A 21,851-nucleotide genomic window follows, 5' to 3' on the forward strand; every position below is an offset into this window, starting at 1 on the left:
TTGGCCTGTAGTGACATGGGCAGGCTGGAACCAGAACCTCCCCGGGGCCTTTCCCTCTCAGCTGATTCCCCTCCCTCCTCTGTCTGGCCTCACCCCAGCCCTGGGTCAGCGCCCAAGGGAGTGGGGCGGAGTCCCCCTCGTGCCGACCTGGAGGCAAACGTTCTCTTTTTGTGTTGTCTGACTCCGCCCCGCCCCGCTCCTTTTAAGCATGTCCCAGTGTTTTTTACCAGAATTGGTTGCCCAGCTAACTAAACTCCAGATATGGAAAGTTCAGCTTGACAAAACACAAATCATAGGCGCCTTGTTTGCTTAAAGGAAAAGCGCCTCAGCTGGCACAGGTCCCGCCCTCCCGTGCCGCCCTGCCCGGTGTCTGCCCTGGCCGCTGTCTAGACCCGAGTCTGTTCCTCGTCTCTGGGGCTCTCGTCTCCATGCCCCTTGGTCTCTGTCTCTTGGTCATTCCTTTAACTTTCTCGGGATCTCTCTCTGGGCTTCTGCCTCTCTCCATGGAGCCGACTTTCTCCCCCATCTCCCTTCAAGCAGCAGCCGTGCACGGAGCTGGGAGCGTAGGCTTTGCAGGCATGCATTGAGCACCACCTGTGTGCGGGGCCCTGGGCAGCAAGGACTCAAACTTGACCCTTTCCCTCCAGACAGGTAAGTGAGCCCCAGGGCACCAAGAAAGATGCCCAACACAGTGTGGAATTAGGGGATACAGACATCTTGACTGTGGGGGCAGGGAGGCTCCTGGGATGGTGGAGGAACCCCAGGCACGGGGCTAAGCAGGGGTGGCTGGAGGTTTCTGAGTCCTGCGGGACTAGGGATGTGCTGGCATAGCATGGGTTGGAAAAGACCAGACCACAGGTAGGGGCAAGACCACTGGGGAACCGGGAAGGAGGCCAAGCAGAGGCCAGCAGTTGGCCAGAGGGCCCGTGTGCCCCCAGGTGATGTGAAAGCCCTGGGCACCGCAGGCAGGTGGGGTGGGGACAGGTGGGCAGGCAGAGAAAGCTCAGGTCCAGGGAAGTGTCCACAGGCTTGGCACCAGGTCCTGGTCCTCACCTCCCGGAGGCCTTCCCCCCACACCTGTGGAGAGAGAACAGTGAGAGAGAGACTGGAAATGAATCTCTAACAGGCTGTTCTGAGACCCCTGCCCCCAAGCTCCCTAAGCAGCAGCGCTGGGGCAGGGATGTGTCATCTAACCTCTGCCCTTTGCTCAGGACCCCTCCTCAGCCAGGAACATTTCCCATCTCCCCTCTGCCTGTTTCCGGGTGGACTTGTGCTCAGGCTGTGCCCTTCTCCCTCTGGGGTACCCCTGTGGCACTGTGCCCCTGGGTGCACTGGGTGATTTAGGGCCAGACTTAGGCAGAAAAAACAATCTGCTTTGCATCAGAGAACCTCAAGCGGCCCTTAATCCTGCCGTCTTCTCCCTCAGGGCTCCCTCCCTGCTGAGCTCATTGACCTCCCCGCAACCCGAACGGTGGTTTAGAGCAGGGAATCGGCCTCCCCATTGTACAGACAGGATGCTCAGGCCAGAGGGGGACAGCAACCAAACAGGGTCCCGCAGGGACTCAGGGAAGGAGGCTTTTGAACATCACAGCTCAGCCCAGCCTACGTGCTCAGAACACCCACGTTAGCCTACAGTTGGGCAAAATCCTCTAACATGAAGCCTATTTTATACTGAAGCATTGAAAATCTCATGTAATTTGTTGAATATGGTACTGGGAGTGAAAAACAGAATGGTTGTGCGGGTACTCAAAGCACGGTTTCTACCATCGCAAGTTGGAGACTGTCTAATTGCAGCAGAGACCCTGTGGCTCCCAAAGTTGAAAGTATTTAGCACCTGGCTCTTTACAGAAAAAGTGTGCCAACCCTTGCCACAGGCCCCACCTCCCTGTTGAAATGCTATATAGTCGAAAGAATAATAATAATTACCTGCTGTGTTCCAGGCATCATGCAAGACGTTGCTGAATTTTTTATCAATGAATTTTCCCACACTGAACACACCTGCATTCCCAGCACCCACGTCCAGAAACTATTACTGACCCGCCAGCGGCCCCCAGCTTGTCACCCCCCTGACTTCTCCCTGCACGGTGGTTTGGCCTGTTCCTGAGCTTTACGTTCATGGAATCGTGCAGTGTGGGCTCCTCTGCGTCTGGCATCTTTAACTCAACAGGACGTTCACGCCACACACAAATGCTGCTGTGTGTGACTGCAGTCCATTCACCGTCGCGGCTGGAGAATATTCCATGGGGTATGTTCTACACTGTTCTTACCCGTTCTGCTGCTGGGTCTTTGGGATATTTCCAGTTGGGGGGTGGATTACGAATACTCACTGGGAGACATCGGACCTCCATTATTTCATTTCACTCTGGCTTCTGCTCTGACAAGGGGGTAAATCTGTCGCCTGGTGTTAAAGGTGTGAAAACTGAGGCTCTGAGACAGTGAGTCCCATTAGGTGACGCAGCAGGTGGGAGCCCTCAGTGACGCTGTGTTTGCCATCCTGGCTCTCTGGCTTCCTTGATAGATTCTGGCTTGAAATCCCACTGTGACCAGCTACTGGATGATTCTATTTATACGAAATTTCTAGAAAAAGCAAAACTGTGGAGACAGAAAGCAGAACTTGGGTTGCCTGGGGCTGGGAATGGGAATTGGCTGCAAAGAGGCACAAGGGAATGGTTTCTAAACACATCCTGAAACGGGATTGTGGGGACAATTACACAACTGTGTGAACTTACTAAAACTCACGGAATTGTACACTTAAGATGGGCACTTAAGGGGGCATAAATTAGACCTCAATAAAGCTATTCCTGGCTGGGTGCGGTGGCTCACGCCTATAATCCCAGCGCTCTGGGAGGCCGAGGCAGGAGAATAGCTTGAGCCCAGGAGTTTGAGGTTGCTGTGAGCTAGGCTGACGCTGGGCACTCTAGCCTGGGCAACAGAATGAGGCTCTGTCTCAAAAAAAAAAAAAATAATAATAATAATGCTATTCCCCAAATCCCAACCCCCCTCCCATCTATTTCTTCACCCTCCTGTTCCTCAGTTGCCCTACCTGTACGACAGGGTCAACCTCCCTGCCCTGCCCACCTCGCAGGGTTGTGTGGGGACAGAGGAGAAGAGGAGGATGGGTGAGGAAGGCTGTGCAAACTTTCGAGGGCTGTTCAGCCATGAAATTCTTCCAGACCCCCTACAGCTACACGATTAGGTGCTCACTGCAAAGGTATCAGGGGTCTCTCTGGCCAGAGGTGGCACCTGAAGCAATCAGGATCCTGTTTGGCTTTGCCACATCCGACCTGCCGCCGGCCGGGGCTGGAGAGCCACGCGCAGCGGATGCACCGGCCCTGAACTCTCTCCCGAGTAGTCCCCAGAGGTGGCTGCTGCCTTTCAGTTTCTGCGCTTGTTTATTTTCACAGGGATGTTGCCAGACCGCGAGGCTACCCCTGCCCTTTCATGGTTTGTTCTACACGGGAGATTTCAGGAAGAGAGAGAAGAGGTAAGAGACCAGAAACAAAGTCTTCTGCCAGCAAAGAACTGCAGCAGGCCCTAGCCAGTGGGTGTGAGGGCGGTCTGGGCCAGGTGACTCCATTGCAGAGTGGGCCAGGGGTTCCCTTACTCACCCCTACCCCTGGGAGCCCTAGGGACACCAACACTACCAATAATAATTGCAAGTATTCAACAAATGATGCCGGAATAATTGGACATCTGTGTGCAAAAGGAATGAACCCATACCTTGCACCTTATCACAAAATTCACTCAAAATCATAAGCCAAACTGTAACATGTAAAACTAGAGGAAAACATAGGAGAAAATCTTTGTGACATCAAAGCACTGACTGTAAAAGAAAAAAAATGATAAATTGGACGTCATCAGAATTGAATACTTTTGCTCTTGAAAAGTCATGCTTAAGAAATGGAAAAGACAAGGCACAGACAGGCAGACAATCTTTGCAAAACATCTACTTGATAAAGGACTTATAGCCAGAATATATAAGGAATTCTCCAAACTCAATAAGAAAAAAGCACAGCTGGGCTTGGGTGGTGCGCGCCTGTAATCCCAGCTACCTGGGAGGCAGAGGCCAGAGAATTGCTTGAACCCAGAAGATCAAGGCTGCAGTGAGCTATGATCATGCCATTGCACTCCACCCAGGCAACACAGCAAGATCCTGTCTCTGAAAAAAATAAGAAGAAAGTTCTCACCAAGAGAGAAAAAATTGTAGCAAAACATTTGCATAGACACTTCGTCAAAGGAAATATACAAAAGGCAAATCAGCACATAAAGGATGTTGAACATCATTAGTCACTAGGGAAACACAAATTAAAACCACAATGAGATACTGGTTCGTGTCCACAGGGATGGCTAAGAAGACTGACCATGCCAAATGTTGGTGAGGATACATAGTAACTAGAACCTCACACTGCTGGTGAGAACGTAAAGAGGTGCAGCCATTTGGAAGAGAGTTTGGCATATTTTTAGAAAGTTAAACATAAACTTACTGTCGGACTCACCAATCCCACTCCTGTGTTTACCTAAGAGGAATCAAAATGTGCCCAAAACTGGCCAGGTGCAGTGGTTCATGCCAATAATCCTAGCACTTTGGGAGGCCAAGGCGGTAGGATCTTTTGAGGCCAGGAGTTCAGACCAATCTGGACAGTATAGTAAGACCCCATCCCTACAAAACCTAAAAAAATATATAGCTAGACATGGTGGCAAGTGCTTGCAGTCCCAGGAGGCCCACTCAAGTCCAGGAGTTTGAGGCAGCAGTGAGCTATGATTGCACCACTGCACTCCAGCCTGGGTGGCAGAGTGAGACCCTGTCTCAAAAAAAAAAAAAAAAAGAAAAGAAAAGAAAGAAAATGTACAAAAAACTGGATGTGAATGATTTACAGTGGCCTTATTGATAATCACCCAAAACTAGAAACAACTCAAATGGCCTTCAACCGGTGAATGGATAGACTATGGTACATTCGCAAAATGAAATACTACTCAGCAATAAAAAGGCATGAACTACCCATAGACACAACAGATGCGTTATACTAAGTGAGAGAAGCCAGCCTCAAGGTGGCTTCTGGAAGGACTCATTTATATGACATTCTGGGAAAGGCAAACTAATAGGGGGAAGAAAGAGATCAGGAGTCGCCAGGGGCTGACTACAAAGGGAACTGTCCTCTATGCTGATTGTGTATGTTTGTTTTGACCGTGTGTGTGTGTCAAAACTCCTGGAACTGTACCCTAAAGAGAGAGAACTTTATGTAAATTATACCTTAATAAAACAAAACAAAACAAATAATAACAGCAAACATAGCACCACGTACTCGATGCCAGGCACTATTTAAAGTGGTTTACGTACGTATTAACACACTCAGTCCTCACAACCCTATGAAGTAATTATCCCAAATGATGGAAATTTTGTCCCCAGAGCCCTCGCACCTTCAGTTTCCTTCCCCCTCGGTCTGATCTCCGGTGCCCTCTTCCTTCTGGAACACTCGCCTCTCCTGTGGCTGTCCCCTCCTCTCTCCCACAGCCGCAGGAGGAAAAGTTTCCACAAACTTGTTCCACAGAAGGGCACACAGCACAACAAGGCTTAGCTGGAACGTGAGACTCAAGCGCCTGCAGGAGCCAGGCAGGGCATGTCAATAAGCATGACAGCTGCGGCAGGGGCGGGGAAGCGTGGCCTTCTGGGTCCTTAAGCCCGGCCTTTTGACTGAATCCAAATTTTACAGAACAATCCTTTTATTTTTATTAATACTTTTCAAAAAATATTTTAATTTAATTTTTAAAATGAACATATTTAAAATACTAAAGGATAAAATAAGTTTCAATGAAATAATCCTCCCAGATTGACCAGCACAATTAGAACATTAGTAAGCCGTAAGGGCTAAATCGACGGCTGCTATGTGCATGGTTTAGTTCTAACTCCTTCTCCCCCTGCCCCCCGACCCCCACCACTGGTGCCACCACCGCACAAGGCTGGCTGGCGAGAGTTTGTGGGGGTCGAGTACTGTGATTCTGCTGGAAGTGGAATTTGTGAATAGTTGCACAGCTCGACAGTATTTTTAATTCTGTCTGCGTAACAGCCTATCATGTCAAAGACAACCAAGAGAACACTAAAGGAAGAAAACAGATTTTTTAAATGAGGATTGGGAATTGCAGTATTATGTTGTTTCTGCTAAAGATAAGATGATTTACTTGCCTTGTGATCCTGCAATACCAACATTAAAGAAATTCAATGCTCATCAGCATTATAACACTTGGAAATACCACAACTATTTTAAATCAGAGGGAGAGGCATGAAAGATTGTATTGTAAAAATTAAAAGATGAAAAGCAAAGTCAATTCTTTCAAGCAGCAATAAAACCTGGAAATAATGCCACTGAAGCAACTTATAAAGCAGCTTATATACTCAGGGAAATAAAGGGAAGTGATGTAGAAATTGTGAAAGAATGCATTGTCAGAATTCTAGGATGCTTAGACCCTGATAACATTTCAAAGCACCAACAACTGCATATTTCAAGGAGAACCATAATTGACTGGCAGCATGAATTAGCCTTCAAATTATCAGAACAACTTCATGCAGTACTTTAAAAGGAAAATACATACTATTCAATTGCTTTGGATGAATCAACTGATACTACTGACTTGGCACAGGTTTTGTACTTCATTCGAGTCTTAACAGAAGATTTTCTTTGCTACGAAATGTTACTCACTTTGGGCACTCTTGCAAAGAGAACACAGGGAACAGATATCTTCAACAACTTTCAAGACAAATGTTGTGATGTTAGACTGAATTTGGTAAATTTAGTGAGTGTATGTACAGATGGAGCACCTTCCATGACAGGAAAACATGAAGGGTTTATTGCACAGATTTTTTAAAAAAGTATCAACATGGGTGGACATGGTGGCTCATGCCTGTAATCCCAGCACTCTGGGAGGCTGAAGCAGGAGGATCACTTGAGCTCAGGAGTTCTAGACCACCCTGAGCAAGAGTAAAACCCCCCCTCTCTACAAAAAATGGAAAAATTAGCTGGGTGTGGTGACACGCACCTGTAGTCCCAGCTACTCGGGAGGCTGAAGCAGGAGGATGGCTTTAGCCTAGGAGTTTGAGGTTGCAGTGAGCTATGATGATGCCACTGCACTCTAGCCGCAGTGACAAAACAAGACTCTGTCTCGGAAAAAAAAAAGTATTACCAGATCCAGATGCTGCCATTTCTTTTCATTGTATCTGGCATCAGCAAAATCTAGGTGCTAAAGCTACTATTTTAGTTAACACTTTGCAACTAGTTATAAATATTGTTAACTGTATTTCTGCAAATGCAACACAGCATCATCAGTCAGCTTCGTAACATGCTAATGTTGATCGATGAGGTATTCAGTGTGGATTTGCCATATCATTCTAAAGTGCATTGGCTATCACAGGGACAGGTGTTAGCCAAAGTTTTATTTCTTTGAGAACAGATTGTTAAATCTGATGAAGAACAGAATCAGCAATGTGAATTATTGAAAAAGCTATCTTTTTTCAAAATATTTCTTCAAAGGGAAATTTCGGATGAACATTTTCTCCAGTTAGCAAAGGTCATTTATGAGCAAGATCATATGTGGGAATCATTTGAAGAATACGCAGCCGTTATCCACCTATTAATTGGAGAAGACAATCAAAGGTTCACTGACTTTGAGAATCATGACATCACACTCAAATTAGCATTTCAGCCCCACCTTATTGATATCACCAAGGCACCTAAAGAACTACAGATGGAATTGATTGAGCTCTCAGTAGATGACATTTTAAAGTCATTGATTGATGCTAAGAAGATCCAATTGAAATATGGAATAATGCAGTAGAATACCCACGACTTTAGCAACATGCCCGAAAAATGCTTTTTTGCTTTTCAGCCACTTATTGCTGCAAATCTATATTCTCCTACCTAACCCAAATCAAGACACACTTAAGGTCACGGATCAACTGAAACTGTGGACCTCCATGCTGCAACCAAATATTCAAATGCTCTCCAACAAAAAGGATTAAAGTCATTAAAAGGTTAGTTAACTTTAAAATTAACAAATAGTTTTCATTTCTTGAAATTATTAAGTACATAGTAGATTTTTACAAAAATAATGTACATTTTTAAGTAAATCTAATTGAAGTTTCTTGAATTAGAAACTATTTGATTACAGCTAAATTAATGTGGCCTTCCAACATGCAAAGGTTCCCCACCCCTGAGCTGGGGCAATAGGAATGGGTGGGGATTGTGGAAAGCTGGAGAACACATGCTTCATGCTTTGTCTAAAGAGGAAAGTCACTCCTGAGTTTCCGCTACTGCTATGTAGAAATAAGGGGCTAGTGTTGTCAGGTCTTCTGATAGTTCAAGAAAATCCTAATATTCTAAGGTTTATATGATATGAAATGTCATGATTTTTAAAATGTTAGCAAATAAGTCAAAATTAAAAAAAAACTATTTAGATGTCAGTTTACTGTGCTAAAGACATGTTCACCCCTTTCTTTTTCTCCAAAATCGCCCTGAAAGCGTAAAAAAAGGAGAAACAGAAGCAGAAAAGCCATATTTAGTGAAATAAGGCAACATCTGTAGCCTCAAACATGAGAGTGGCAAAGAGGAGAGAGGAACAGAAATGACCTTTGCACATGGAGGAAGATTCCACCCAACTGTTGCAGAAGCAGATCCCAACGAGACGCAGGCCAGTCCTTCCCCAGGATCCCAGAAAGTCTGGGGAATCGGCGGCATCCATTCTGTGGAAAGCAGGGGACTGAAAACAAAGTTTGGCTGAAAGTCTGTATACGGAACAGTGAGACCTCCAGGTTTCCACCCCACTTCCTGTGCAGTCTCAGCTGATGATCCCTCTCTCACTCCAAGTTTAGCTTCTGGAAACATTAAATCAGAGAGGCACTAGAATTGGGGACAGTGGGCACTGAGTACCGGGAGTGAGTGAGTTGCCAGGGGCTGAGTGCAGAGAGGGTTAGTGGTAGTGGGCAGAGCAAACAGCAAGATTACTGTCCCCTTCCCTGGCTTTGCTCCAGGGACTCAGCAGCCAGACTCAACACCTGTCCGGAAGGCAACTGGGGTCCTCCCCTGGACAACCGGAATCACCCGCAGAGAAAACGCCAGGTACTGATGTTCGGGAGCCTCCAACCAGGAAGCTGCCTGGCCACCCGCTGACTCACCAGCTGATGGGCCACGCTCCTGCCATACACTCTGTTCCTATCAGTCATCTGAATGGGCTCCTTTCCAGACTTCTGAGGAAAGCTTCCAACATGAAGAGGTCAAAACAAACTAAGAGAAAAAAAGAAATAGAAATATACACAACGCAGGGAGTAAAAGATAACTTCAGATAAACTCAAAATACTATTGAGAGATAAGAGACAATATGGCATCCATGAAACAAGAATAGGATATTTTCTTTTTTTTAAAAAAAGGATCACTCAGGCCGGACGTGGTGGCTCACGCCTGTAATCCTAGCACTCTGGGAGGCCGAGGCAGGAGGATCGCTCGAGATCAGGAGTTCGAGACCAGCCTGAGCAAGAGCGAGACCCCATCTCTACTAAAAATGGAAATTATCTGGACAGCTAAAATTATATATATAGAAAAAAATTAGCCGGGCATGGTGGCACATGCCTGTAGTCCCAGCTACTCGGGAGGCTGAGTTAGAAGGATTGCTGAAGCCCAGGAGTTTGAGGTTGCTGTGAGCTTGACACCACGGCACTCTAGCCTGGGCAACAGAGCAAGACTCTGTCTCAAAAAAAAAAAAAAAAAAAAGGCAAAGGATCCAAGAAATAGTAGATTTGACATAAGAGAAATGAAATTAATTCGTAGGATGATAAAAGGAAGCCCCAAGACAACAGCTATGCATTAGGCTTAGAGAATAACTAGTTTTGATTAGAGAAGTAGGACAAAAAACTCAAGGCAGAAAAATTGGGACAGATAGGATTTGACAGGACTGACTCTGAAAATTATATTGAGAGATAATTAACAAAGCAATTTTATGGGATGAGGAGACTTAACTGCAGCTTCAAAAAAGCAAAGCAAATGGGAAAAAAGTGAGGCAATTGTTAACTCCAGGAAAAACAAAAATTTGAACAATAAAGGAAAAGAAATCATAGTGTACAACCTGGCTTAGGAACACACATTTTTTTAGTCAAGTAGTGAAAACATTAAATATGAATTTAACAAAATTTGATTTATCTATGCTAGAATGGGGGAGGAAAGAGGTATATAAGGAAGTAAAATCTAATAATTCTAACACATAAGTCAATAGGTGATCTCTGGAACTGAAGATTCTAGAATATATATGATTATTTTAGAAAATTTAGAAATAACTGCTATAAGTAATAACTAAAAAATTTCAAAGTGATTACTTCTGGGGAGGTGGTTGGTAGGGCTGTATAACTAGTTCTGGTCTGCTAGTAAGGGGGAGAAGCATGTAGGTGGTCAGATAAGGGACTGTTATTTTTAATTAAAATTCTAACATAGCTTGATTTTTAAAAACTCTTTTCTTTTTTATCATAATTTTTAAAACCCATTTATTTTATTTTTTTTGCTCTACACTGTTTCTTGCATTGCATACCTTTTTCTTACTCAAATATCATTTTTGTTTTGTTGGAGAGAACAGCCTCTAGTAATTCTTTCAAATATGGCCTATGGATGAAAAGACCATTTAACCTTTTATCGCCCAAAATGTATTGAGGTATAATTTACATATAGTAAATTTCACTCTTTTTAGGTGTACTGTCTGTGAATTTCAACAAACTTGCACAGTCACGTAACCCGCACCACAGTCAAGAGACAGAATGTTTTCATCACCCTAAATAGATCCCTTGTGCCTTTCTGTGGTCAGTTCCATTGTCCCTCATCCTCTGCCCCCAGTTCCTGGCAACTCAGTGATCTGGTTTCTGTCCTGATTGTTTTGCCTTTTCCAGAAGGTCACATTAATGGATTCAAACAGTCTGACCTCTTTGACTTAGCACAATGCTTTTGAGAGTCATTCCTGGAGTTGCTCTTACAGGGCACCTTTAAAATCCAAAGTTATAGTCTTCAGTTATAGTCTTCATATCTACCATTCCCCAAGTATTTCTGGCTGACTGTTTTCTGGTCATATGATCAGATTGGACTTCCTGGCTTCCTTGTGGTTGGGTGGGGCCATGTAATTACTTCTGGCCAAGGAGTTGCAAGTACATGTCACTTCTGGGTCAGACCATTTAATTGACAACATGAGACTCTCTTGAGCTCTCTCTTCCCCTCCACCAGGGGGATGGGCAACATGCAAGGTGGTGGCTGCTCTGTCACGAGGCTGAGTCTTGGAGTGACTTCAACCAGCAGAGCCCACTGCAACTTGCCGTAGACACGCAGGCAATAGACAGGTCACATGAGCAACAAATACACCTTTATGTGTTTTTAAGCCATTGAGATTTGGGAGTGGTTTGTTATCACAACACAATCAGCTATATTTACAGATATAAAAGGCTTGTGTTTTTAGCACTGGGAAATTTTCTTTTCTTACTACTTTATTCCCCCCCCCCATTTCCTTTTTTCTTTCTGGAAGGATAACTTTTTGGATGTGTCCTCCATGTCACAACTTCCCTTTGTCCTTCTGGCAGTTTTCTGGGACAAACTCTCAGTTCCATCTTTTAGTTTACTGCTGTATTTTTCAGCCTTCTCCATTTTGCTATTTAACTCAGATCTTTTTTAAAAAATCATATTTTTCTACTTATATACTTGTATTTATTTACCAAGACCCCTATTTGCTTCTTTCTCATAATAGGTTATTGCTTAGTGGGTGCAGAGTCTTCTGTGTTCTTTCTAGGACTGTTAATTATTTTTAAAGTCTTTGTTCTGTTAATTTTCCCCCCTTACTTGTTAGCTTTTAGCTTTCTTCCAGAGTGCGGGCTTTCTTTAATTGCCTGCTGACTTCTGCTGGTCTGTAATCCTTTGTGTTCGGGAATCCCTATTTGCCTGACTACTAATTTGCTCACAATTGTTTCTTCTGATTTTTGGAGAAGAGATGGCGACCCTGTGAGCTTCTGTTTTCTTGCGGTTTGTTTGGGCATGAGAACTACTTGTTCTCCACGGGGCTCATTAGCTCCCCGGGTCACTCCACATGTGTCCAGCCTCTGCACACTTGCTGACACTGCCTTTTACTCAGCAGGAAGGGAGGTGGAGGACCACCAGCCTAGATTCTCTGCAAGCAATTACACATTTCCCTGAAAACTCCTCCTGAGACCTTGTCCTTCCAGCCATGGATGGTGAGCTTGGAGCACCCTCCATGACTGGACCTCGCACTCTGTGGTCTTTGCTTTCCACAGTTTTAACTGTGCTTTTTCTCAAATCTTGTTTCTTCCCTAACACACGCTCTTGGGAATTTATAGTGAAGATTAAACAAAGCATGTTTCTGCACTGAATATGGTCCTCCGGTTGCCACTTGGCAACCTCAGCCTTATGAGGTTATGTCCTCCCAAGGAACTGATGTTTAATTTTTTTAATTAAAAAATGTATATAAGGAATACATGTTTATTTTGGAAATTAGAAAATATAGCTAAACATAAAGAGGAAAATCAAAATCACCCCACCCAGAGATAACTGGTGTTAACATTTTGTAACACTGTCTAACATATACACATAAATATATGAATTTTATTTAATTGGTAGCAAACTACTGATATTTTTATTTATTTATTTATTTATTTATTTAGAGACAGGGGTCTTGCTCTGTCACCCAGGCTGGAGTGCAGTGGCATGTTCATAGCTCACTGTAACTTCAAACTCCTGGGCTCAAGTGATCCTGCCTCAGCCTCCTGAGTTGCTGGGACTATAGGCCTGTGCCACCATACCTGGCTAATTTTAAAAATTGTTTTGTAGAGATGGGGTCTCGCTATATTGCCCAGTCTGTTCTCTAACTCCTGGGCTAAAGTGATCCTCTAGCCTTGGCCTCCCAAATTGGTGGGATTACAAGCATGTGCCACTGTGCCTAACCCCTGATGACTTTTTAAAAGTTGTTTTTCCACAGAATACTATATCAAGGATATCTTTCCATGTCAATAAATATACATCATTTAATATACAGTGTTACATTATATTGGGGGCTATAATATAGTCAAAGAATTCTCTCTTATTGGACATTGTTTCTAGCGTTCACTAATATAAATGATGCTACAATAATTTGTGCACATATATTTGGGATAACATTCTATAAGTGGGATAGTTGTGTGTTAAATGTGGCTGGGCATTTAAGTTTACCAAGGAGACTGGTCTTCAGATAAAGGTAGGCAGTTCAAAGGCTGGACTTTCAAACATTTGCAACCAGCATTGGGAACAGTGGTTTGGGCAAGAAAGAACATCTCAAACTTACACCTGGAAGCTGCCAGTCCATCTAGCCCACCCTCCTTGCAGACCTTTGGAAAGGAGCTGGTGCAGTCATTTTGGTAAGAGTCCTTGGTCCCTTCAGGAGGAGGGTGGGGCAGGACACCCAGCTCCCGCCCAAATCTGGAAGTGAAAGTAGCTTCAAAGCAGAGAGAAGGAGCGGCTGTGGAGGTATTAAGGTGGGTGCTCCAGGCTCAGGAGCCTCACCGCCCTCCTAGTGCCCTGCCATCCCCACTTCACGCTGGCTTTAAGCAGCTGAAAACTTGACAATTTTTTAGAAGTGTCTAGAGGTTAGGTTGAGCCATGTGGAGTTGCTGTTTCTGTAGGTCAAAAAGTGGTCGATTGGCCCCATAATCCTAGCACTCTGGGAGGCCAAGGTGGGAGGATCGCTCAAGGTCAGGAGTTGGAGATCAGCCTGAGCAAAAGCGAGACCGTGTCTCTACTAAAACATAGAAAGAAATTAACCGAACTAAAAACATATAGAAAAAGTTAGCCAGGCATGGTGGTGCATGCCTGTAGTCCCAGCTACTCGGGAGGCTGAGGCAGGAGGATCGCTTGAGTCCAGGAGTTTGAGGTTGTTGTGAGCTCGGCTGACGCCACTGCACTCACTGTAACCCGGGCAACAGAGTGAGACTGTCTCAAAAAAAAAAAAAAGTGGTCGACTATTGCTAATTTCTAGGCACCTCAGGACTGGCAGACTCAATTCCTTCAACCTAAATAGTCCATTTATTTAGCGCTCAGTCTCTTGCCAGCCACGCTGCTAAACACGTTATAGCCATTTTTTCCCCCCACAAAATCAGGACTGGAGGACATTAGGGCCATTTTGACACCGTCACGACTTTCTGGGGCACAGGAATTGTTCCCCACTTGACGGAGAAGAAAACTGTGGCTCCGAATTTCCCCTTTTGGACTCGTTTTGGGGCTAGTTAGCCCGCCACACTTAAAAAAAAAAAAAAAACCACAAAAGCCCGGGCATTCCGAGTTGCAGTTAAAAGAGCCGGGACCCGGCGGCAGCCAGCTGGGCTCCGCGGGCTCCGCCACTAGCAGCTGCGACGCGCCGGTAAAGCGCCCCAACTTGGCAGAGCCAGTTTCCACCGCGGTGGACGCGAGCTCTCAGTGAGACGTGTTCTTGATCTTGTTTTCGCGTTAGGAAAACCCTTTCGGTCTTCAGCGACCCGGTCTTCGCCTCAACCAAAAGGGGACAACTGCCACAGGCCCAGCAAAATCAGGAACGAGCCATTAAGACCCAGTTCCGGGCGCCGCGGGGCCTGGGCGGGGAGGACGCCCCACCCCCACCCCCACCCGCCCACCACGTGGAGCGCCGCCCGGCCGCCGCGAGGCCGCAGGCGACTCCGGAGCGCGGGGCGGGGCGGGACGTCGCTCGCACGCCCCGCCACCAGTGGGTGGCGCGGCCAGGCCACGGAGTTCGGCAGCCCCCTCAGCCGCCCAAAGGGGAGGAGGTGGTGAGGGGAGGGCAGGGAGGCACGGCCTCCGCGTCCTTTTTTTTTTGTCCTCCTTGATAAGGAAGGGGTCCCCTGCGCCTTTAAGAGGCCGACACGGGCAGCCGATTGGCCGAGACGCGGCGGTGACGTCACGCCGGGGCCGGCGCCGAGGCGGCCCCGTCAGCCCGCGCCCTCCCCCGCCCGCCCCGCCGCGCGCTCGCGGACAGTCCGCGCGCGGGCCGGGCCGGCGCCCTCAGCTCAGCTCGCGCGTCGCCCCAGGCCCCGGGGGATGCTCCCGGCCGGGCCCCCCTCATGGCCGCCGACGTCTTCATGTGCTCCCCGCGCCGGCCCCGCAGCGGGGGCCGCCCGGTGTTGCTCAAGCCCCAGGTGCCCGAGGACGACGACGACTCGGACACGGATGAGCCGTCCCCGCCGCCCGCCTCCGGCGCGACCGCCGCGGCCCGGGCCCACGCGAGCGCCGCGCCGCCGCCGCCCCGGGCCGGGCCGGGCCGCGAGGAGCCTCCGCGCCGCCAGCAGATCATCCACAGCGGCCACTTCATGGTGTCGTCGCCGCACCGCGAGCACCCGCCCAAGAAGGGCTACGATTTCGACACGGTCAACAAGCAGACTTGCCAGACCTACAGCTTCGGCAAGACCAGCTCCTGCCACCTGTCCATCGACGCTTCACTCACCAAGCTCTTTGAGTGCATGACTTTGGCCTACAGGTAGGGACCTGGCGACCTCCGGAGGCCCCGGCCGGGCCCCACGCCTCCCGCGGGGGCCCCCCTTCGACAAAACAAGCGTGGAGCCCAGGACCGCCTGAGCCCTGGCTTTACGCATTCCCTTTGGGTCTTAACCCTTCGGGAGGGTTTAGGGGTCTGGGGTCCTCAACGTTGTGAGAGGGGCCGGGGTCCTGGCCTCCTCCCCTGCCGGTAGTGCTTGGGTTCTTTCGGCTTCACGTTCCCCATCCAGGCCCTCCCCTCCAGTGTCCTGGGGCCACCGATTTTGGACAAGAAAGAGGTATAATAAGCTGCCTGCCTCTTGTGTTACCGACTCTATCGACCCCTTCCCCCAAACGCTTTGTGTGTTTCGAGCAATATCCAGCAGCAGTTAAGACCACCTGTTCAGGGTGGCTGGAGCGCTGGCTCCACTGTTTGTTTAATGGTTGTGTAACACCTCCGAGCTTGTTTCCCCTTTTATAAAAAGGGGATGACAGTAGCGTCTGTCTTCGTGGGGCTGTGGTGGGGATGGGATGAGATGAGTAAATTGCTCATTCCAGCACCTGGCAAGAGTTAGGTGCTCCAGAAATGTTGGCTCCTTTTCTTACTGTGTCTGCACCTGAAGACCCCCTCACAACCGTTTATTGGGACATGATCCTCCCCCTTCTTGGGAGGGCCCTGGGTGCCTCCTAGAAACCACAGCTGTTGGAGGTGCAGTCTGTCCTCCTGGCAAGTTGGAGGGTTTTCTGGCCTGCCCTGAAACATTATATGAGGGAGATGTCAGTGTTTGGGGCAGACATCCCAGATACCATCCTGACTTGTGGATTGATCCTGGGTGGAGATCCCTTTTTTCCTAGTCGCAGAAATTATTGGCCCTTGAGGGGTTAAAACATCTTTCCACTCTGTCTCTTCCCCAGTGTGTATGCTAGGTATTTGTTTCAGGTGACTTTTCTACCTCAGCAGCAGAACTTCTTTGGACTAGCTGCGGTGGCTTGAGCAGCTCACCCCGCACAGAGCTCGTGATAGGATCTCTGCTGAGTTGGGCTTATTGCATTAGTAACTGGACTGGCCCAGGCTGTCTTGGGTCTGCTCTACAGGCAGCGCAGGAAAAGTTTCCTAAGAGACTCCAGCAACACAGTTAAGAGTAGGAATATTCCTCGCTTTTTTGGAGAGCTGTGAGCCCTGAATGCATTTACCTGCAGTTAAAATACCAGATACTTGGCTCTGGGTGGCGTTTTCCCCCTCTGGAATAAATGATTAGTCAACTTGTTCCTTTGTTATGTTCCCGAAACACCCCCCCCATCCCATTTCCTCTCTTGTAGGTTTCCCTGATGATTTGTTCCCATAGCTCTTCCTCCCATCCCCCTTACTCACACATTGGTCAGTCTGCTCTGATTCTCTAGTCTTGCCAGTTTGAGCTGGCACTGAGCCCATAAAGATGTTCTGTTTTTTAAAAAAAACAAATGGGATTGAGGTTGTAGCCCTGTGCGCCTTTCAGTCTCAAATTTTGAGCACGTCCATTGGAAACAAACCCAAGTAGATTGCAGCATATGCTATACTTTGAGAATCTTTTCAAACAAAGCTAGAGGTGAAAGACAGGAATGCGGTTTATTAAGAGAACTTAATCCTCTTCTTTATTTTAATATAAACTTCTACATATATTGGGAGAGAATGCATGATTGAGTCACAGGAGGCATGGGCCAGAAAGGTCTCACCTAAGTAAGCGCTATTAAAGGAAAAATAAACTAGTCTCCCCTTTGCACTCTGTTTATATAACCTAAAGGCTTTTAAAATAATACCAAAGAATTTTAGTAATGATTTTTTTTTTCATTTCTTTCAAAAATATTTTGGCAACTGGCCACTCACTGCTCAGTTAGCTTTCTTGATTGCAAAATGCACCATTAGTTTGGTGCAAGAAGCTCACCTAGCTCTTCAGGGCTTCTCACCCTGCTGGCTCTCTCGCTGGTTCTTTTTTTTTCTTTTTAAATACAAATTTTTTATGTTTTTAATTATTTTTTTGTAGCCAGGGTCTTGCTATGTTGCTCAGGCTGGCTTCAAACTCCTTGGGCCTCTCGAGTAACTGGACTGCAGGCACGCGCCACTGCGCCAGCTCTGGCTCTCTTGCTTTTGCTGCTGTTCCCTGTGCCTGAGATCTGCTGCCACCTAAGGTCTACTGCTGCAGGTCCCGGGATGGAATCTGCCTTGTAATTTCTCATGAAGATACCCTTTGTCTGTGTGAGGCTGGTTTGACCAGCCGTTTAGTTTAGTTGGCAGTGCGGAACTTAGTGCAGATCTGCGCAGGAGTACTCAAACCCAGTTGCCTGGGCTGCGGCCTTTGGCACAGAAGGAAGCTGAAGAGAAGTGAGTTTCTGACCCCAGCTCTCCCGGTTAGGACCACTGCCTGGCTTTCAGAGGAGTAAGATCGAGATGGGGGCAGGGAGGAAAGAAGACAACTTCAGCGGTGGTCTGACCTGCATTCTGGGGGGTTTGAGCCCTCCCCACCGGTTCTCCGGGTTTTCTCCAGCTTGGGCTGAGAGGTAGGCCAGCTGGGTCTCCTCTTCTGTGTGACTGTTTCTGGCCCAGGTTCTCTCTAACTTCAACTTCCTGTCTGTCCCCTGGCCTCTTCGTTCTAGCTGCCTAACTCTCCTGGTACATTCTGTGCTCGTTTTTTTGGTTTGGTTTCCTGTTAACTGCTGCCTCCCAGCTGTTTCCAGATGAGGTTCAGCAGCTCTTTGGGGAGGAACTAAGTGCAAGGAAATTGTGGTTATTTTTCACCCAGTTCTGAGAAGTGGTCTAGGGATTCTGACTGTGCTCTGTTCCTGAACGTGCAAATGCTTTACCTCCAGAAGGATCTTTGGCCAGGACTGACTGTAGGTAGGACATGGTGTTCGAGGGCTGTGTGAGCATGCCCAGTAGCCTGCCGGGTACAGTACAGCGTAGATGAGATTCCTATTTCATGGCGCTGCCTTTACAGTCCATGTCCTTCCCTCTCTGTGATGCTAAGTAGCCCTGTGGCGATATGTCTTGGTTTGGTCCTAAAACATGGACTCAATTACTGGGACATTTTGGAGGGGAGAAGTTGCCTTTCCCCGAGGGGAAAGGAGCCTGTAGCTTTCCTTGTCTATGTCTTCCTGTCCTGCCCTGCAATGGGGAGGATAGAACTTTGCCTGCAGGGTGGAAGTGAGGATCTACCGAGATAACCTCTGGGAATGAGGCTAATGTAGCAGGTGGGTCAGGCGGAGTTGCAGTTCAGCTTCCTCATCCATCTGACATTTATTAGGAGCCCGAATTTCTCATCTGTGAACTGCAGAAAATGATGTCTTTAACTGGGCTCGTTTAGCACAGCTTTCAGATGCCTGCTCGACAAGTACTAAATAGAAGCATTCTTGATTGGGCCAGACACTTTCTAAGGCTCCACAATGGAGCTATGTGCTCTAGAACATAGTTCATGGTTCTTGCCCTCTTAACATTTTAAGGAATGTCACACATGTACGTCCCCCACACAGATTCTGAACACATCTAGTGTGTAGCTTGTTGTGGTTGGTTTTGGTTCCTCTTCTCTACCTTTTTAAGTAACTCCTTATCAGGGAGGCTGGGTGTGAATGTCTCCAGGGGTAAGAGATTTTTTTTTTTTTTAATGTATAAGCAGTAGCTTTCTGGAAAATGGGTTTGTGCTTAAGTGTATATTTAGGAGACTTAAATCAGGGCCTGCAAGATAGCCTTGGGATATTAGTTTCTAGGATGTAACCCCTCTATTTTTATGCCCTGTAGAGTAATCCTGTGTTCTGACCAAGGTGGGAGTGTGTGCCAGAGTGGAGGAGTAGCGAGGACTAAAGGTTTAGAGTGCTATAATGGCCTCCAAATGTGGAGTTTTCAGTAGAGGAACCTTCCAGTGCTAGGCATGGTAACTAGTTGGAATGGAAACCATTCGCACAAAATGACTAAATTAATTTTACTCTCCTGCAACTGTACCAGAGATAAGCAGTTTTTCTTCTCTTGCGCTCTTTAGTCTCTAATCACTAGAGAGTGTGTCATTACAGGTGTGCTCTGAGGTGGGAGCTGGGCTGCAGAGATGGAAAACACAGTCTCTGTCCTCAAGGAGCTCACAGACGAGGGGTGGGGGACAAATACACAGACAGTTGCAGAGCAGTTAGTCAGGGCTGTGATAGCAGGGTGAAGCAGGTCTCGTGGCAGTGCTCAGGGAGGGTGTCTAAGCCAGACTGAGTGAGTGAAAGAGAGTGTGTGTGTGTGTGTGTGTGTGTGTATAGACAAAAACCAGAATCAGTGTGGACGGTTCCCCTGACATGAGGGTTTAGTACTTATCCTCCCTTTCCCGAGTTTACTGTCAAAATTATGTACGGATCAGGCCGGGTGCAGTGGCTCATGCCTGTAATCCCAGTGCTTTGGGAGGCTGAGGAGGAGCGCTTGAGGGCAGGAGTTGGAGGCTGCAGTGAGCTATGATTGCGTCATTGCACTCCAGCCCTGCAACAGAGCAAGACCCTGTCTCAAAAAAACCCCCAAACAACAACAACAAAACCCCACATTCTCCACCAGAAAGTCATGTTCTTTTTACCTATCTTCTCCCCTTTAGTAGCACAGGACCAGATTTCCATTTTGTGTAGAGGCTTCTAGGTTACTTGCCAGTATGGTGGAGGGGCAAGGAAGGGCTGAGAGAATTGGGAACAGAGAGTCTGGGCAGAGGTTAGAGAAGTTGGAGGGAGGTTATTTGCTAGGGTGGGAGGAGGAGGGAAGAGGATTCACAGTAACTGAGCAGCCACTATGTTCTAGATTCTTTTTCCATAATCTTAAGCAACTCACATAATACCCCTCTAGGTAGGTGGTAATGGAATCCTCATTTTTCAAATTAAAAAAAAAGGAAAAACCCAAGCTCAGAAGATAATTTGCTTTGTTGCTGAGAAGTTGGGCAACTTGTTCAAGGAAAAGTCTCTCTCTCTCTCTCTCTCTTTATTTTTTATTGAAACAAGGTCTTGTTCTGTCACCCGGCATAGAGTGCAGTGGGGTCATGATAGTTCACTGCAACCTCAAACTCCTGGGCTTAAGCAATCCTCCTGCCTCAGCCTCCCTAGTAGCTGGGACTACAGGGATGTGCCACGCCAAGCTGATTTTTTCTATTTTTGGTACAGATAGGGTCTCACTCTTGCTCAGGCTGGTCTCGAATTCTTGAGCTCAAGTGATCCTCCCGCCTTGGCCTCTCAGTGTGCTAGGATTACAGGCATGAGCCACTGTGCCCAGCCAAGGAAAAGTCTATTGAGCAGAAAAGTTATCTCCCTCACCTGCTCATGAAAGCCTGAGCTCTGTTAGGGAGGAGGTGAAAGTACCAGTTCCTCTCCTGAGCTAAGGCGGGGAGGCCAGGCAGGGAAAATGGGTGCCCTGGGCCACTCTGTGTCCCTCTTGTGCTTCCTTAAAGACTCAGCTCACGCACCTGACGCCCTGGCACGCCTTCCCAAAGTGAGTGAACGTGGAGTCCCTCTGCGACGCCGGCCCTTGTTTGATTCGGCCTGTGTCATTGCTCTGGGGACCTGACTTACCAGGATCCTTCTCTCTTCACCTTTGACTTCCCTACGGAGCCTCACAGTGTCTGGTACGTAGTAGGTGATTAAGAAATATCAATTGAACAGGAACGCTCAGAGACCTGGATGCCAACTTTATAAACTCACCCGTGGCAAGTCTGATTTATTTTCAGCTCTGCAGACAAGACATGGCCTGTGGAACTGTGCTTTAGGGCATGTTGTGTGGAGGCGACCCTAGGAGAAGTGCTTTTGTTGGGTGGTGTTTGTATCAGGGCCCACTTGGACTGGTGTGTTAGACAGATTAGTCCCCCCCACAAAGATGTCCACGTCCTAATCCACTGAACCTGTGAACACGTCAGGTACGTGGCATGGGGGAGTTAAGATTGCAGGTGGAATTAGGTTGCTGATCTGTTGGCCTTAACATCTGAATTATCTGGGTGGACCAATGTGCTCACAAGCATTCTCAAAATTAAGAGAGAGAATCAGAAGAGAGAACCAGAGAGAGAACAGTAGGAGGATGTGGCCCTATGCTTTGGAGCTGGAGGAAGGGCCGAGAGCTGAGGAGTACGGGCACCTCGAGAGCCTGGAGAAGGCAAGGGGGCGGATTCTCCCCCGGAGGTTCCGAAAGGAAAGCAGCCCTGCTCAGTCTTGCTTTCAGCCCTCTGAGACCCAGGTCAGACTTCTGACTTCCAGAACTGCAAGATAATAACATTTGTGTTGTTCTAAGCCAGTAAGTTTGTGGTGATTTGTTATAGCAATGATAGGAAACGAACTGGTTTCAAAAGTTTCTCGAGGAAACATTTTAAG

The 21,851-nt window shown here is 47.4% G+C and overlaps 1 protein-coding gene and 1 long non-coding RNA gene across 3 annotated transcripts in view; both read left to right on the forward strand.

Annotated features, from left to right (window-relative positions):
* The first annotated feature begins 619 nt into the window (after nt 1-619).
* LOC123626096 lies at nt 620-4,103 on the forward strand. The gene is made up of 3 exons (XR_006730738.1): nt 620-651; nt 1,941-2,245; nt 3,405-4,103. It is a non-coding gene; the product is annotated as an uncharacterized LOC123626096 (long non-coding RNA).
* Nucleotides 4,104-14,984: 10,881 nt separating this feature from the next.
* LOC123626075 (MLX interacting protein) overlaps nt 14,985-21,851 on the forward strand; it is a 55,047-nt gene continuing 48,180 nt past the window's right edge. Inside the window, exon 1 of one of the 2 annotated variants that reach the window (XM_045534878.1) lies at nt 14,985-15,519. In XM_045534878.1, the coding sequence (XP_045390834.1) occupies nt 15,107-15,519 (413 nt within the window). In that variant the 5' untranslated portion in view covers nt 14,985-15,106. The remainder of the gene's footprint in view (nt 15,520-21,851) is intronic. The other variant, XM_045534879.1, reaches the window with a different exon arrangement.

Source organism: Lemur catta, chromosome 21, assembly GCF_020740605.2.
Source record: "Lemur catta isolate mLemCat1 chromosome 21, mLemCat1.pri, whole genome shotgun sequence".
NCBI lineage: Eukaryota > Metazoa > Chordata > Mammalia > Primates > Lemuridae > Lemur > Lemur catta.